Raw genomic sequence first — 18,000 nt, forward strand, 5'->3', positions numbered from 1 at the left:
TTGCACAGTGGTGTTCAGAAAATAGCCTCGGTTCATGATTAATATTATTATTATTACAGATATATGTGCTATGCTGATTAACACTTTTAAACTACCCCCTACACATGACAATAATAGCCCTATATACATATACCTGTAAAATTTGCCCTGCCAAATCCATCCACCCATCCATTATCCAACTTGCTATACCCTAACAACAGGGTCACGGGTTTGCTGGAGCCAATCCCAGCCAACACAGGAAACAAACCCCGGACAGGGCGCCAATTTAGAATCACCAATGCACCTAACCTGCATGTCTTTGGACTGTGGGAGGAAACCGGAGCACCCGGAGGAAACCGACGCAGACACGGGAAGAACATGCAAACTCCACGCAAGGAGGTCCCCTAACTGCAAGGCAGCAGCGCTACCCACTGTGCCACCGTGCCGCCCTCCTGCCAAATCCCAAAGGCATATTAGCTTAATTCTCAAACTGACCACAAAGACTGCAATCCTTTTTTTTTTATTAAGAAGTTATTTCGCTAATGCACAATGGGGTTAGTTTCAATTTCCAAAAATATCTGCATTTAAGTTTCGTTTTTCATTTTGGACGCAAAAGGAACAAATGCCAAGCTTGCAACGTGACCATTTTCTGTTAAAGAAGCACATCCCCGACCCAGCTCTGCCGCAGGACAACTTCAGACGCCAGCCATGGGGTAAGAGCTCTATCTGAATCTGTATGCATTGCAGTACGCAGAGCGATATTTGAGGAGCATTTATAGAAAAGCCGTGCATTTTGACAGATCTGCACAAATCGTTTTGCCGTGCGGAATGGTTTTCAAATGTAGATATATTGTGTATATAATACAGGAATAGTGCCTAAGTAGTAGTTATGATCGAAGCTTAAGCCATCTAATAATATGGATTTAGTTAGTTAACTGTCACAGATACAGTACGTATGTGAAAAGAGAATGCATTGTCGGAAATACGCTTACAGAAGCTGCCTAGCACTGAATACCTTGCCATAGTGATTCATATGGTGGTAAAGTTAATTTGAATATCAAGCAAACCGCTTAATTGAACTAAAACCACAGGGGGTCCGAACATATCAAGCAGCCTCAGACGCTGTCCAACGCAGAGCCACAAAATGGTATGTAAACAGCAGTTCACCGACTTGACGAGCCGGGCTGAGGTAACCCTCACTTTTCCGGACATGTAATAAAAAAAGAAATGCAAACCGATGGAGCCCACGAAAATGGGCAAGCGTTCAAAGTCCTAAATACAACAGCAGGTGGCGAAATTCAAGCGGCTTGAGGGGTGGGAGATCAATGACAACAACAAGACCAGCAATACAGTTGCACATTAGGCACGATGTCGCTTGTGGAACTGGTTTGCTTACTCTGCCTGACGACTTGAAAGTCTTTTAATTACCTGCAGTTGCTATGGAAACCGCGTTACGTAACATCGTAAGAGAACGACAGTGCGTGATGTGTGACTTAATATGCTTGCATCGGGAGTGGCGGAAGCACACACTTTACTTATGTAAAAAGTAGAAATCAACAAAAATGAACTCCTAACAAACGTTGAAGTATCGATTGAACCTTTAACTGAAGTTGAAGTTTGAGAAAGTTTGAATGAATAGTTAAAGTATGAGAATAAAAGTATTTGTCGAAAGTATTCCCAGATTCAACAGTACAATGTGGCGTATGGTGTGCCTACTTAATGTATATTGTGTTAAATGCAAAGTAAGTACAGGTTATACCATGTTATATATATTTAGGAATGAGGCACCACACCCCGAAATACCGGGATTGGGACTCGAGTATTGCCGTGGAACGGGTAATACTTCAGCACCACACGGGAACAGTGCAAGGTTTTTTTGCGGTGCCTGCAAAGTCAATCCTGCCACCAACCCCTAAGTTTTTCGTGCAAGTTGGAGGACCTGCTTGCAGGGCTGGATGCTGATCAAAGTCATACCCGTATTAATTTAATATAGTTCATAAATTCGAAATGTAACAAATAATTAAAACATTCTATAATGATGAATAGGACGAATCAGACGTCTAAACGAGAGGGTCTGACAGCACAACGCATGCGCTTAACACCTCTAAATCAAGGGTTCTTGAACTTCTTCATCGGAGGACCCGTGCTGGGGCTCAATGAGGCGATTATCATCATAGCGACAATACAGTCAAAAAAAGAAGCTGTTTTTCCTTTGATGCATATTTTCTCAAATGAGTAACGCATTGTTAAGAAAATAATACTTTGTTTATCCGCATTTCAAATTTGTAGATTGCAGGGTCATGGTGCATCTGGACCCAACATCAGCAACCATGGGGTGCAAGGCAGAAACGATCACTGGACAGTAAACGACTAAGAAGATAAATTTGCTATGATATCTCTTTTTTCCTTGTGTTCCTACATTAAAATATTTGAAATGTGATTGTTTCATCCTAAATTTTGCATATGTGTGGGGAAAGAATTATAAAGAAACTCTAAGAAGTATTTTTAATAATATTGCAATATCTATATAAGATATAAAACACACATAGACTGCTAAGTTCACTGAAAAAAATATGACAAATCCATCAAACTGTATCAAATAATCTTAATTTTTTTTTCTTCTCTGACTTATACAATTTAAGAAAGATTGTCATATAAATCATGATACCTTAGAAAGACAGGTCATGCTTAACATGGCTTGTATTCAGTAACTTTTAAAGGTTGAAAGATGTTAATTTTATTACTGTTTCTGCATTTAAAGAAGTATTTGAGTCCATTTCATAAGATACATGTTTCTATTGTATGAAAAATGTCCATTAAAGTGCATTGTGAAATCTTAATATGCATTATTTTTCTCTGATTAAAAAAAGATGTAATATGTTTGAATCAATTTAGGCTAATTATGCCACACATTTTCATTTAATCAATAATATATAAACAGTCATAAATAAATAGACTATCGATAGTTGAATTAATATCTTCTTCTTCTTTCAACTGCTCCTGTTAGGGGTTGTCACAGTGGATCATCTTCTTCCATATCTTTCTGTCCTCTGCATCTTTTTCTATTACACCCATCACCTGCATTTCCTCTCTCACCACATCCTTTAACCGACACTTAGGCCTTCCTCGTTTCCTCTTCCCTAGCAGCTCTATCCTTAGCATCCTTCTCCCGATATACTCTGCATCTCTCCTCTGCACATGTCCAAACCAACTCAATCTCGCCTCTCTGACTTTGTCTCCCAACTGTCCAACTTGAGCTGACCCTCTAATGTACTCATTTCTAATCCTGTCCATCCTCGTAACATCCAATGCAAATCTTAGCATCTTTAACTCTGCCACCTCCAGCTGTGTCTCATGCTTTCTGGTCAGTGCCACCGTCTCCAACCTATATAACATATCTGGTGTCACTATTGTCCTGTAGACCTTTCCTTTCACTCTTGCTGATACCCGTCAGTCACATTTCCAATGTACTTACTTTTTAATTCTTCTTTTTCTCAGTTCTTCAGAAGACAAAGCCATTAAATCTAAGCTGATGCAGTTAGAATGTTACTTCACATGGGGCTTGGAAAAGGAGGCTGTAGATCTCGACAATCTGGTTCAACGATTGTTAGATTCTATACGACTGCCTACTGGGAAAGTAAGAACTTTCAATTTTTTGGCTTATGTGAAATATTTGCAGGGATGTAATGAAGATGCACTTGCTTATCTTAAACAAGCAGAAGATTATGCGATGAAAGACCATGAAGATGAATTTGAAAAATGGGTGTTGGTTAGTTATGGCAACTATGCCTGGCTATATTACCACATGGGAGACATCAGTAAGGCTCAAGACTTCTTATCACAGATCAAAGACATCTGCAAGAATATCCCTTCAGCTTCTCGCTATTCTGCTCCTCTTTCCATCGTGGATGGAGAGAAAGGATGGTGTTACTTAAGGTTTGCAAGGAAATACTATAAAGAAGCAATAGTTTATTTTCAGAAAGCTCTTGAGCAAGAGCCAGATGACCTAGAATGGAACAAAGGCTATGCAATAGCACTGTATCGTACTGAGTCCTTTGACACAATTTCAATGGAAGAATCACTTGCCTTAAAACAACTAAAGCACGCCATGGAGTTGAATCCAGAAGATGCTCATATTTTGGTCCTCCTTGGTTTAAAGCTTATGAATTTGAAGCAGCGTGATGAAGGAATTAAACTCATTGAGAAAGCTCTGACTCTTGACCCAGATGAGCCGTATGTAACTCGCTATGTAGCAAAGGGTTTGCGAAATACTGGATGTGTCGATGAATCTATTAATCTCCTAAAAAGGGCTTTGGAAAAGATGCCCAATTCTGCTTTTCTGCACCATCAGATTGGCCTCTGTTACAGGAACAAAATATTCAAATTGCAACCTTGGCGAAGAAGATCTTGTATCGAGATGGGCATTCAGCATCTGGAAAAAGCACTTGAGTTGAAGCAATTCTTTATTAATGCACAACTGGAATTGGCCAAGATGTATGCATTGTCAAAAGACTTTCAAAAAGCTGAAGAATTGTTCCAGAAAGCTTGTGAAATGCAGAATACTTGTGAAGAAGACATTGCAATGAAACATCGAAATTATGGTGATTTCCTCTTTAAATACAAACAACCTGAGGTTCTTGCAATTAAGCAATACAAAGCAGGCTTATCATGTACAAAAGAGACACATGACAAAGAAAGATGTCTACAGCAACTGGAAAGGATTGCAGAGAGACGCATTCACTGGTATCCAAAAGATGGGGAAGCATATGGTCTTCTGGGCTTGGTTCATCAACACAGAAAGCAAGAAATGTTAGCAATTGAGTGCTTTGAGAAAGCTTTGCTCTATGACCCGGGGAACGAAGACTACCTAAGCGCTCTTTGTGAATTGCAGCTCAAGCTGGAATAAAAGTCATTTGATACTGAAGGCAACTTCCTTCTGTGTGTGAAGTGAGCACAGTCTATGATATTATTTTCATCATATAATCATTTGGAAATGACTGTTGAAACAAAGGAAGTTGTAGATCCAATCTAGAAAACCCATCATCCATTTGATTTACAGTAGATGCTTAGCTTTAAACACCTTTGATGCAACAAATGAGATGTTCTTCATTGTTACTAACTTTCTCAAAACTAACTGTACATTTTTTGTTATTTTTATTGGACAATTCTTAAGTAGACTGAATGCTTTCTAACCTCCATACACGCTCCATATACTGCATATAATATAACCCCGTAAAAGGAAAAGGCCGAATCAAGTGAAAGGATATCCATTATACAGTATTAGAACATGACTTTCTCTTTTTGTAGTTTCCTGTAGCTTCTTCATGAGTCCACCAGACTCAGAGTGCCTTATTTTTCAGTCAGACAACCCCTGACTCTTGAATAAAGTAAGATGAACTGAAGTATTGACACCTGCGTCATGGCTACCACTATGGACTTCAGCAGGTTTGTTCAGACGATGGGTAGATCGATGGATGAAAGGATTGACGATTACACCATCTCTCAGCCTTCACTTACACATCAGAATAAAATAATTACACATACAGTATCAATTAATACATAGTGTAAAACTTAAAAATGCACTCTTTAACTATTTAACATGAACTTTCCTATGTGTTTTGAATGCTGTGTGCACATTTCTTATGTAGCATTAAAGTTTGTACCCCATGCACTTTACTTCACTACCTTATTGTTCTGTAAGAACTGCTAAATACTATTAATATATAAAAACATTCATGAGAAATGAACACCTTACAGTTTAGACAAATGAAGGTGACTGGGAAGCAACCTATGCACATACAATAGATAAATAAAAATCCATCTTGCTCTGCATCAATTATTTTGATTATTTCAGTTGATTTCTATATATTTTGGGGCACTGAATTAAAAAACAAAAGACATTTTAATTCCATCATGTAACATTTTTATACAAAACACATCTTTTAACTGTCTATTATAGTTTTATTTTATTTTTTCTGCACCATAATTAATTACATATCAATGTTTGATTTTGCTAATTTGTTTGAATTTTAAATTTGTAATATTAAAATATATATTTAAAGCAAAATAGTTTTTTTTTTCTTTCCATAATACAATCATATGGTTCATATATAGGGACCTGAGAGTTCAGAGTATCTAACTGGATAAGCAGTCAAGTCAAACACAATTCCCAAGAATTGACATTGGGCTCAGAAGGAATGGCTAGCTAGATAAACGCTACTGCTTGGTGCCCAAAACTTCATCAGAGCAAGCTTGGTGAATGCTACCATCCCCTCAGATTAAGTTTGGTTTAATGAAGGAGTTTGTCATAGCCTTATCAAAAGATGAGGTCTGTTTGATTTTGTTTGTGCTGAAGGTTTCTGGACTTGTCTGAGACTAAATTGAAAGAAGGCACTTTGTCGGACCTGATATTAGAAAAATGATTCCTGATGCAGAATTTGATGGTGCAATGAACAACCTGGAACAAGATGCTTGGGTATCACTCAAAAAAGTTATTTGTAAGTTTTTAGATAATAGTAAAAAAGCCAGATGATGAAGACATTATGAAAAATGTATAAGCTTAAAGAATTGGGTTGCAATATGATTCTAAGTTCACCTTTTAGACTCACATTTGGAATTCTGTCCTGAACATTTTGGAGCGATGAGTGAAGAGCAGGGTGAAAGATTCCATCAGGAAATCAAGAACATGGAAAGAATGTATCAGATGTCTGTGTGAAGGCAAACTACTGCTGGATGATTCATAGGGACGCAGCAGAAAAATCGCACATACTGTACGACCAAAGCGACAAAAACTAGAGAAGCTAGATGTCAGTCAATAAATAAATATTGTTTTATTCACATACAGTATATGTCAAAAAATATTAGATTGACTAAATATTTCATGTTAAATTGATTTACAAAAATATTGAATACATGAAATCCAAACCATATTATGTGATATCATCTACTGTTAAATTCTGCTCCGTACTTGTACAATTTTTATTTTTATACTTTATTGAGGATTTGTTCTGTTCTGTGTATTGTATTGTATTGACCCCCTTCTTTTTGACACCCACTGCAAGCCCAACCTACCTGGAAAGGGGTCTCTTTTTGAGCTGCTTTTCCCAGGGTTTATTCCATTTTTTTCCCTACAAGGGTTTTTTTGAGAGTTTTTCCTTGTCTTCTTAGAGAGTCAAGGCTGGGGGGCTGTCAAGAGGCAGGGCCTGTTAAAGCCCATTGCGGCACTTTTGTGTGAATTTGGGCTATGCAAAAAACAAACTGCATTGTATTGTATTGTATGAATAAATAATGTCATTTGTTAAGTTTAAATTACATTTCTTTTCAATTTTGAAACTTAAATGTGACATGATGAAAAATTTCTAATTAAATTTTTATATTGTGTTCATGAAGGAAAATAAAAATCCATCTATTATTCAACGCACTATATCCTAACTACAGGGTCACAGGGAGCCAATCCCTGCCACCACAGGGCGCAAGGCAGGAATAAAAACCCTGGGCAGGGCGCCAGCCCACCATAGGACGCGTACACACACTCACAATTTAGGATTGCCAATGCACCTAACCTGCATGTCTTTGGACTGTGGGAGGAAACTGGACTACCCGGAGGAAACCCACACAGACATGGGGAGAACATGCAAACTCCACGCACGGAGGACCCGGGACGCGAACCTGGGTTTCTTAACTGCGAGGCAGGAGCGCTACCCACTGCGCCACCTTGCCGGCAAAATAAAAATCTCTATCCACAATTTTAAAAAAATTTATCAACTTAATTTTGCTGACCTGCGATCTGTTATTTCTTAGTTTCTATGTCAAGCAAAAAAATTACACAACAGGGTTTACTAAATTATTATTAGAATATAGCAAACATTAATGTATGCTAGTGAAGGGCTGTATCAGTGTGGATATGCAAAGGTAAAAGTTAAAGGCTATTCTGACACTGAAAAGAAAAGAAGGTCAATTGTGCTTATTCATTACTATATGTTACATGGAGAGAGTTTAGTGTTTTTATTTTGTTTTTTGAGATTTCCATCGTTATCCTGACTTTTTTGTGCTTTTCCAGGCATTTTGGTTATTAAAGCCACTATTTTCATATAAGCACGCTAGTGAATGTGACACAAAAGCATCTGCAGTCTATCAGCATTCTGTGTTGTTTGCCCTGTCATCTACTCAACTTGTTGTTACTTTTCTGACTGAAACAATTTAGAGAGCAGAGAAAACGGAATTAATTCAGTAGGAAAATGACAAAAGATAGTAAGGCATTTAAAGTGATGGCAAGCTTCTAACACCACTGTGCTTTACTGAAGGCTGAAATAATAAAAGAAAAAAAAGACCTGCTAATTAAATGAGATCCATTTGAGCTGAAATGACTCATTGAATGATGTGAAACTGATTTGAACAAAGGCGCATGCGAAAACACCATTTCCATCGCTGATTAATAAATTATATAAAATCAAAATCAAAAACCTGCATTCATGGTGGGTCCCGGGACTTAACCTGAGGAAATTGCTTCAGTATTCAGTGATGTTTGCACTAGTTTCTGCGCTGCTTATCATGAATTGTCAGTATTTATGGTCATACAAATTAGAGAACAAATTCTATAAAAAAATGGTAGTTAAAAAGATAATTACAGAGTTAACCATTTAAAGATGCATTTTGTTATCTTTATATATAATACGCTACCGTGGCTGCCAGTTTGTCTGTCCAGGATTTTAAATCACCTGTACCTCACAAACCGTTTCACCTATTGACCTATATGTACACTACGTGACATCTACTATCCAGTTTCGGGTGATGGTTGACCTCCAAGGTTATTCCTCTTTTTATTTTTATTTTATAGTAGAATCAACTCTCGAACCCAACCACAGGGGATGCACAAACTAGTGTGTTTCTTCGTGCCGGTCCCAAGCCCGGATAAATGGGGAGGGTTACGTCAGGAAGGGCATCCGGTGTAAAATTTTGCCAAATCAATATACGGACAACAATTTTGGATGATCCGCTATGGCAACCCATAATGGAAGCAGCCGAAAGAAGAAGAATAAAAGTAGGATCAACTCTCAGCAGTGGCCAGCAGAGCGGCCTGGGCATGTTATAAGTCGTTCTATTTCAGTAGAGCAATTACTCCCTTTGTGATCTCATCTCATTGGTCTTTCCTAACATCTTCATCATCTGAAGTGCAAAGTGCCTTAAAACACTCAGTAATTTCACAATATTTATTTTAGCAGCGTTCTCGGTCTGTGTTTTCCAAGGCGTTTTCAACTCTGCACTTGTATTTAACCTTTAAACACAATAGGACGTCATTATTTGTCCCAACAAAAAATGACATTCTTTCAGTATTTCAATTTACTTTCGCTTTGCTCCATATCTGCTGCACTTGCTTCATGAACCTCAAATGCCCAATAAGGAGGATGCAATTGGCTTGATTTTTGAGTTGTGGCACAGCCTGTCACACACACCTCCCCTTAGAATTCTGGGTTACATTGTTGGGAGAAAACATCATTTTGTTGATTTTTTCACACAAGAGATGATGAACTGGATCCTACATGGATGGGAAACCCATAACAATTTGCCAGAAGTCCCCATTGGCATAGCTATGGGCGGGCGGTCTGCCCCGGGCAGCATATTTTTTAAGGCGGCATTATTGGCCAAAAGGCTCAGTACAATTCATGTGTAAGCAGCAGAGTTCAGAAAAATATCACTCATGAATGAAAAAGGTAAAAATCTCAGATTTTTATCCACAAATGCTTCAAAAAGGATTTTCAGACTGTCCTTCTGTGACGGCGTCAGGCACAGCAGTTGATGTTTATGAGGCAATAACTAAAAAAACATAAACATTACACTGATAATAATTTCTATGAAGATAACCAACTAACTTACAATTTAGAATTTCGTTATCAATCCGAATGCATTCTTGCTCTGCGCAGAAACATCCCCACCTATCACTTGTACACTATACTGGTTCTGGTTTTCGCAGCGTAATTATATTAAACTATTAATTAGAACACAGCTTATCAGTGCGTCTACACTACATTCTTTTCTAGAAGATGCTTATAAATAATTACAGGTCAAATTCCGTTACAACAAACTCCCAGGGACCTAAAAAATATTTTGTTGCAATGAAAATTTAATTGTAATGAGATTCTGTATTTATACTATTGTGCTTTCTTTTACTTGTGTCCAGGCGTTGCAATCATTTTAACCTTCTTTCACGTTAATTTTAATCTCCTCCTGCCTACAAGTTATGCTGACGAGAATTTTTCTTAGCATTTCTTTGCCATAATACACTTTCAGGGTGCGAATGATGCCCAAATCCAATGGCTGCAGCACTGCTGCGCAGTTGGGTGGGAGGAATTCCACGAGAACATTATCTAAATGTGGAAGCATGTTGTGGGCAGCACAGTTATCAATCAGGAGCCAAATCATCCTTTTCTTCTTCATATTGTGAGGTTTCTTTTTTGAGACCCCCCCTAACTCCCGACCTAACGGGAATAACATGCTTAAGTGAGTCCTGAAGCGCGATTGCAGCGTCTGTGGAAGATTGTCCATTGCTGGGGCAGGGCAACAGCAGGCTCACAGCAACAAAGTGAAGTGACACAGAAGCAAATCATAAAAGATCGGGGTCATGCTATAAGTCCCTGTCTTGTACCCCAAAACACGAGGCTGAGTCTCAGTACTTTATCAAAACCAGCTTTATTCAGTTTGAAACAGGAACGGCACACTTATTTATTGTAGCATGAACTGCCACTCTGCTATCCACAGACACAGCAGTCAGGTAGGGTCGTGGCCAGATCAGTGATGAAGTTCTCCTGTTACCTGAATTTACAATGTACCTTGTATATCACCCATCGATATCTTTTCTGTTTGCTTTGGTGGAGAGAGGCACCATAGCTGAGAGACGCAGCATAGCTTTGAGCCAGCTGTTGCCACAGCAATAGATAAACAGTCTTCCATAGACGTGGAATTTGGACTTCAGGACGCTTTTCGGCGTGTTGTCCAGTTGGGTTCCCAAGAGAGTTTACAAACCTCACATTTTCTTGAATGAGTGCCACATTAATAGGAATGTTTTTGAACGCACATCACTGAACCACATAAAAACTGTTTTTTCAACATCTTCAAATGCAGCAGTTCACATACATTTGCAACCAAAGATTTTTTCTTGTTTTTTTGCTTGGTCTTTCAAGAAAGTTGACAGCCTCGATGGCAAAATTCCGAATTCACTGGCAACGTCTTTTTTCTTTTTGCTGCAATCAAGAGCTGCAAAACTGTAAAGTTTTTTTTTTTATATGAACTGTTATCGTTTTCTTGTGTCTGATGTTTCTATAGGAGGGTGACAATCAGTGAAATTCCAATGGATGTTTTTCAAATGTTGATGAGCAATAAACAAAAGGTATCACTGAAAACCACAATAAACAAAAAAGGCAAAAAAAAAAAAAAACAGAGGAAAGTTCGAAGAAAGAAAAAAAAGTTACAATGTTTCTGTTTGGGAATCGTTGTGCACAACTGAGCTGCAACCACAGAACTAACTGCTCTGGGAATGATTTATTCAGGCATTTCAATGTCTTTTGTGCACTTCTTTGTAATGAAAGTATCTTCTGAATGTACATCGTAGTAACGAGATTTCTATAGACTGGCATCATATTGACAAACTGTCAGGATCCTAAAAACACTTCATGGTAATGAAAATTTCATTGTAAAGATATTCATTGTAACGGAATTTTACCTGTATATGTGAAAAATTATTGCTGTTTCTCTAAATATGAGTAAATCTATGCAAAATGTATCTTAATTTTCATTTTAATTTTCTATTTAAATAGGGTAACATACTAAGATATGTTGGAGGGCGGCAAATTGAATCCCCGTCACGCCCGGAGCAGCACAAACTTGAGTTACGCCATTGGAAATCCCATGCGTGGAGTGACATCACTGGCCTACCCCAACTCTAGCCAGACCTACCTTTACAGCTGTGGAAAAATGTGGGAAAAATATCTACACCCTGAAATAAACAGATACCTCTCCTCTTTTTCTCAAATGGCAGAACATATGCAGCTCATAACCTTCCTAAAGTGGGAGACTGCAAAAGAATTCAACAGGTATAAAGAAGCATAGAACAATGTATGTATTTTTACAATTAAATGGATGCTTTACTTAAGTTACTATCCATTTCCCTCTCTGATCCTCTTGACTTATTTGAAATGTACAAGTGTGCCACCATTATTGCAAAGTCCAGAAGGAATGGATCTGCTTTTTCTTCTGGACTTAACAGACAAACAAACTGCAATCCAGGTTTGTAATTTTGAGTCACCTTTTAAAACAGATGTGCAGTAAGTCCGTTTTGCTCTTTCAAGATGGTCTGGTACAAGAATTGTTATAAGTGGGTGCTTTTTCTGATCAGCCACCACATACGGTTGCTGCCACTTATTCAAAGGGCTGTCCTTTGGGGTGGATAAAAACACCTGCACTTTTTGTCCAAATTTCAAAGTATGTTGTCTGACAGCCAGGGTCACAACCGACTAGTCGTCTGTCTGGTTTCTGCCATCTCGATGTCCAACTGCACAAACTGGAACCGCTGAGCTAACTTTATCCTGTGCTTGCAAAAAAAAAAAAGTATTAACGTATTTCTGGCTTTAATTTGTAATTTGATTGTTCTCTAATGCCTCTTTCAGTAGATGCCATTGGACCCCAAACAATCATTCTGGTGTCCCAACTGAAACCCGTTAATTGGAAGCTCTACTAAATAAAAATAAATCTTTGTCTGGGCTCTAATATAAAAAAGCATGTCCTGCCCTCACAATTGGTTTATCCCACTGCTGCCACCAAATGTGTTGTCCTATAAAACTGCTTGTCACAGTCATAGAGGTGGGCTTGTGAGTATGCACAAGAGAGCAGACAACCAATGAGCGTTCACCCGGACATACGATGCATATTACACAAGTCCAAAGCAAAGAACAATTTTTTTTTTTATGACAATGCACAGAATAACAGAGGCATTCCAATCTGAGATCTTGTGTTTGACGTAAGATGATGGAATTGAAAAAGTAAAATGAAAGGGCTGAGGTTGTGGCTAAACTAGTCACCACTGGAAAGCTACAGGCAGCAAGGTTGACCACCAGCGTGTTATTTGGTGTCAGAATGTGGCAACCTTGTGTTACTGTGGAAATGTAGTGTGGGCCACTCATGTTATGCCTGTTATATTTTAGCCAGGGTTTCTCCCTTGTGTGGGGTTCAAATCCTTGTGTTATGTTTTCTTTGTTCAATTTTGACTCTTTTGTTTGTATTAATTTTACTTCTGTTTGTGTTATTCTTTATATTTCACTTTGTCTATCTGTCTATGCCTGTGTTACAGTCCAGCTGTTTTGTGGATGGGGCCCTAGGAGGCAGGGCCACCTGCCCATTACCACAAGGGACTGACCTCAGCCCTATAAAAGCAGCAACTACCCACAGTTCCTTGAAATTCAACTGAATGTGCTAGTGATGTTGTAGGTTGTCAATGTTAAGGCTTGTGCTTTGTGAATTTCTGGATTTTTTGGATTTCTTTTCTCTGTATTTCGACTGTTCCTTAGGATTTCATATTAGGACCTTGTTTGCCTTGGAATGCCATTTTTTTGCCTTTTTGTGATCCACTCAACTTCACTGTTTAATAGAGCCCATTTTGAATTTATTTTACTTATAAAAATTCTACCTGGCACTCTATATTACCAACTGGGTTGTTGACAGAGTTTCCCCCTTTAGTGGGCATTTTTGGAACTGTTCAGAACTTTAATTCTTTGGCACTCTCCAGCACATAAAAACAGCTTTCTCTCTTTTTTGTTCACCCATTTGCTCCTGCTGCCCTTAGAAATGACAGCAGCTCTTTATAATAACATTCATTCATAAGTCTTTATTATCATTGCATATATACATTGAATTGCACATATAACATAATTGGATGCCAACCTATCAGTGCAAAGAAAAAAGTGATTATAAAAACTCAAATTCATTACATAATTTAAGGTTTGAGTAGCTTTTAGCACAGTTATGGCCTTTGAATAAAATGATTTGCTGCTATTTTATGACACATTTTTGTTTGATCTTAATTGTTCCCCACACTATGTTGGTTATTTGTTTGAATTTACTGCTGGTTAATTAAGCATAATTTATTTGGCTTCCTTGTTTTATTACCTAATAAATAATTTTGTGAAAATAAACCCAGCCTTTTGGATCCAGGAAATCAAAAATATATATATTTTTTTAGACATTCGATGATTAATAAAACTAAGCATAACCTACCAGAACAAAACACCAGTTCTGGGTGGTCATACTGCTTGTTATAAATCCACAGAATCATCAGATCAGGGTACAAGAATACTTTCAAGCTGATCTGATGACCTCCATTTAAATAGGCAGCAGCCTCAATAATCAGAGCTGGCACCTATATGTTGCAATAGTCACTCCATATTTTAATAACTTCCTACTTTCACAATTTCATTCCTTCTTATAGTTACACCTTCATATTTTCATAAATGTATGTGTTTATTACGTACTATTTGTTCCAACCAAATTGTTTTTCCCAGAATCACCTTATTGATCACCACAGGGTGCATTTTAAAGGATTCAGGGGTACAAATGGACACATGGTGTCCCAGTTTTAAAATAGAAGCTGTAGCCTTTCTGTACATGGCCTGGCAGAAAGCAGAAGTATGATTAGGGAGAGTACAACAGTTTACAGTAGGACACGTATGCAAACACAGGGCATATATAATATCAATAAATAAAAAAGTGTGACTTTGCCCTGTGGAAGGAAAGCCACATGACACGGATAGTACATGTACACTAAAAAAACCTAATGTGAAAGTAACTGTTACAAACGTTAAAGCAACTCTTAAACGTGTATATATGAAAAGATATGTATACCTTTCAAAGTGCTAAAATAACCCTGAATCTGTGACAGTGCATGAACTCCTCGCACGTAACAACCTAAGCGCTGTGTCACTCAGCCTCATCTTCCTGCTATCCTTGCTGAGGTGCGTCCGGATAAGATTTCGCTCGCAGGAGGAGCGGTTTCTGTTTCCCTTCTTCAGGCAGTACCAACAATTTGGCAGTTTTGTTTTTTTCGTGAAAAGCGGTCCAGGGCAATGGCCTTGGTCATGACATTATCTCAGTTTATATAACTAGGGAGTGGCAAGGGACATTTGAGCGACCTCAAATTGGCCACAGAAAGACGGAGGACAGCTGTACCATGGAGTAAGTGTGGTGGCCTGGGGTAAAAGACCCCAACAGCAATTTTGGTTTATCCTTTAAGTTTGTTACACCCCTTTGGGACCTCCAGAGCACAACAAAACAGAGGGACCAGACCCACACATAGCGGCAAGTTCAAATACACATTTATTGAATGAGCAAGTTCTTCTATTTAGATGGTAAGTCTCTCCCCTTGGTCTGGGCACCCCCTCCAACCCACCCGTGATGAACACAGAAGTCCAAATTAACCAAAACCACCCTCCGTTCTTCACACAGCACTCGAGTTATATCACTCTAGGAAAGCACAGCACTCAGTTCTTATACCCACAACACTCAGATTATACAAAACACAGCACACTATAAATACTATTAAGGGATGGGAGAAGCATAAAAGGGGAAAAAAAAAAAGATTAACTAAACTCCATAAACAAAAACCCAATACTTGAACATTAAGAAAAAAAATAAACTTAAACAATTCTTGGGCCTTTGTGCTCTCACCACAAGGCCCTCACTTAAACCAAAATAACCAAATACCAAAAACCCCTGGCAGCGCCCAATGTCCCCTGTGCTCAAATGCTCAATTCCCAGTTCTCACAAGTCCCGATTCTCCAATGCTGAACACCTTCCCTATAATCCACAACGGTGTCCAGTTGCAGCAATCCAGTAATGGTATCCTTCCAACCAGCCAATCACTGTTGCTGCTCCACACCGCCGTCACCATCTCTCCTCCGTCACATCACAGACCCTACGGCAAAGAGCCAAAAGAAAAACCCTCGGACCCTCTTTTCCCCCTCCTCAGCCATAAGGCCAGTGCACACACTCTCAACTAGCTATTAGCCACTTCCCTTTAGGCTGACTGCGGGGTGCAGAGTCGCACTCTCTTTCCGTTCTGGTCCACCCGCCATCCATTCCGTCAGCCTGGTTCCACTCCCAATCTCTCTCGGCGTCACCCGATCAGCCTCCGTGTTCTCACTCACTCGCCTCAATCGGGTACCTGGACACAAAGAGAAAAAGGGACAAATATCCCGTGGCCGCTGCCCCTGCCGCCGACGTCGCTTTTCCCTCCGGACTTGGACCACTGCGCCGTAGTCCACTCTCTTCAGGTCCTGGCGACGTCGCCCTTGCAGCCAGCAGCAAACCACTTTACAAAAAGTCCAAATGCTTAGTCCCTTCGCAGCAGTTCGGGACACCTTTCTCTCAAGCAAGCACCCCAAACAAACAGCAGCGGCCATCTTAAATCCTGTCTCAACCCCGCCCCAAGAACCTTGTCAGTGATTGTCCAGCGAATCAATCGCATTAGGGGCGGGTTCACACAAGACCTGCATTGCTGTGCAAGGTGCTGCCAGGGTCAAATAAATTAAAGCAACATATACATAATAAAGAAAAAGAAAAAAAAAAGATGCTCCTCGCACCGGGACACAACATAAGTATCTGTGTGTGTGTGTGTGAGTGTGTGTGTATTTCGGATATGAGCCCTGATTCTTTTTACCGCGTTCGCTATAACATTTTAATTTCAGTCATCAGTGTGTACTGTTATAAACTATCATTTTTGTTATTTTATACAATAGTTAAGAGATCTTTTTTTTAATAGACCGACGCTCCAGAAGCACTCCACTTTATATTAAATAATGCTATAAATTAAAAATATAAATGTGAAAGAAAATCGAAACCTCTATGCAGGAATTCCACATGCTAGACACAGTTGACCCATTTAATACTGAAGAAGAGCGCGCTCTGTCCTCTCGGGTTTGGCCGGTTTATCTGCTAATTTTTCGTCCACTGCATTGGTTCACATCCTACTATAGGACTTTCCAGTCGGCGTCAGTACATTTACTATCAAAACTTATATGAGACCTTCATGTACAGTAATAAGAATAAAAAATCACCGTTCTGTCCACCTCTTTTGTATTATACGCCTCAAGGACAGTCGCAGCATTGGGCGCAAGTTTAGACAAAATGGTCATTCAATTAAGAGTCACCGACTCGCCAGTAAACCAAACACCTCAGTCTTTGACATTTGGGAAGTATGGAGAGTAACAGGAGGAAAATCAACGTGGATGTGACGAGTGCAATCATAGTGAGCGGCTAGTTGAGTTTAGACCGGCGGTCCTGGCCTGGAAGAAGCAAGCAAGAGCGATTAATAACTGCGTGTGCTTCTCTTCAGATAAGCTGATCTGTGATACTTTTCTTCTAGAAAAGGGCAGAATCCTCCTAGAGCATTTTTCATTTACGGGTATGTGGACATTAGTGGTATGGTAGTTATATATACAATTTTAATGATTGATAACAAACACTGCAGTCCCACCAGCAAAGCGCAGAGTCAGGCTTGAGGAATTTAACATATGGAGATTGTCACAGATGTACGGAGACACTGCCCGGCCGGGACGCCTGGATAATCCCCGACTTGGGCAATACTTCTCCTCGGCCACTAGAGGGCAGCCGCCTTAGTCTATTTGGTGGCCACAAGGACGGAGCTGGGACACTCGTCAGAGGACGTGGCCACTGCCAGGGGAGGGAATCCTGGATGGCAGCACTTCCGCCACACCAGGAAATGCTGCAGGAAATAATTCCAAGAAGACCCGGAGTGCTTCCAGGTGCTTTCCTGACACTTCCGCCACACCAGGAAGTGACGTCAGGGAGAGCACCTGGGGCTCATCCGGGTCATAATAAAAGGTGCCGCCTCCTTCCAGTAGACGAGCCAGAGTTGGGAGGAAGGAGACGAAGCTTGTGAGGAGGAGGAAGGAGGTCAAAAAAGAGAGAAAGAAGGAAGAAGAAGAAGAAAAGAAAGGAGAGGGTTGGTCATTGAAGGCA

General features: G+C 39.5%; 2 protein-coding genes across 2 annotated transcripts in view; both read left to right on the plus strand.

Moving 5' to 3' along the window:
- The first annotated feature begins 442 nt into the window (after nt 1-442).
- On the plus strand, nt 443-5,120 carry LOC120540741 (interferon-induced protein with tetratricopeptide repeats 1B-like). Its single transcript, XM_039771775.1, has 2 exons — nt 443-692; nt 3,478-5,120. Exons 1-2 carry the CDS (start codon nt 688-690, stop codon nt 4,883-4,885), a joined length of 1,413 nt encoding a protein of 470 aa, XP_039627709.1. The 5' UTR covers nt 443-687; the 3' UTR covers nt 4,886-5,120.
- A 12,025-nt stretch (nt 5,121-17,145) lies between these two features.
- Nucleotides 17,146-18,000, plus strand: part of LOC120543029 (interferon-induced protein with tetratricopeptide repeats 5-like) — a 4,904-nt gene continuing 4,049 nt past the window's right edge. The window contains exon 1 of the mRNA XM_039775893.1: nt 17,146-17,222. Within this exon, the coding sequence (XP_039631827.1) occupies nt 17,146-17,222 (77 nt within the window). The remainder of the gene's footprint in view (nt 17,223-18,000) is intronic.

The sequence above is a fragment of the Polypterus senegalus genome, chromosome 1, assembly GCF_016835505.1.
Source record: "Polypterus senegalus isolate Bchr_013 chromosome 1, ASM1683550v1, whole genome shotgun sequence".
NCBI classification, from domain to species: domain Eukaryota; kingdom Metazoa; phylum Chordata; class Cladistia; order Polypteriformes; family Polypteridae; genus Polypterus; species Polypterus senegalus.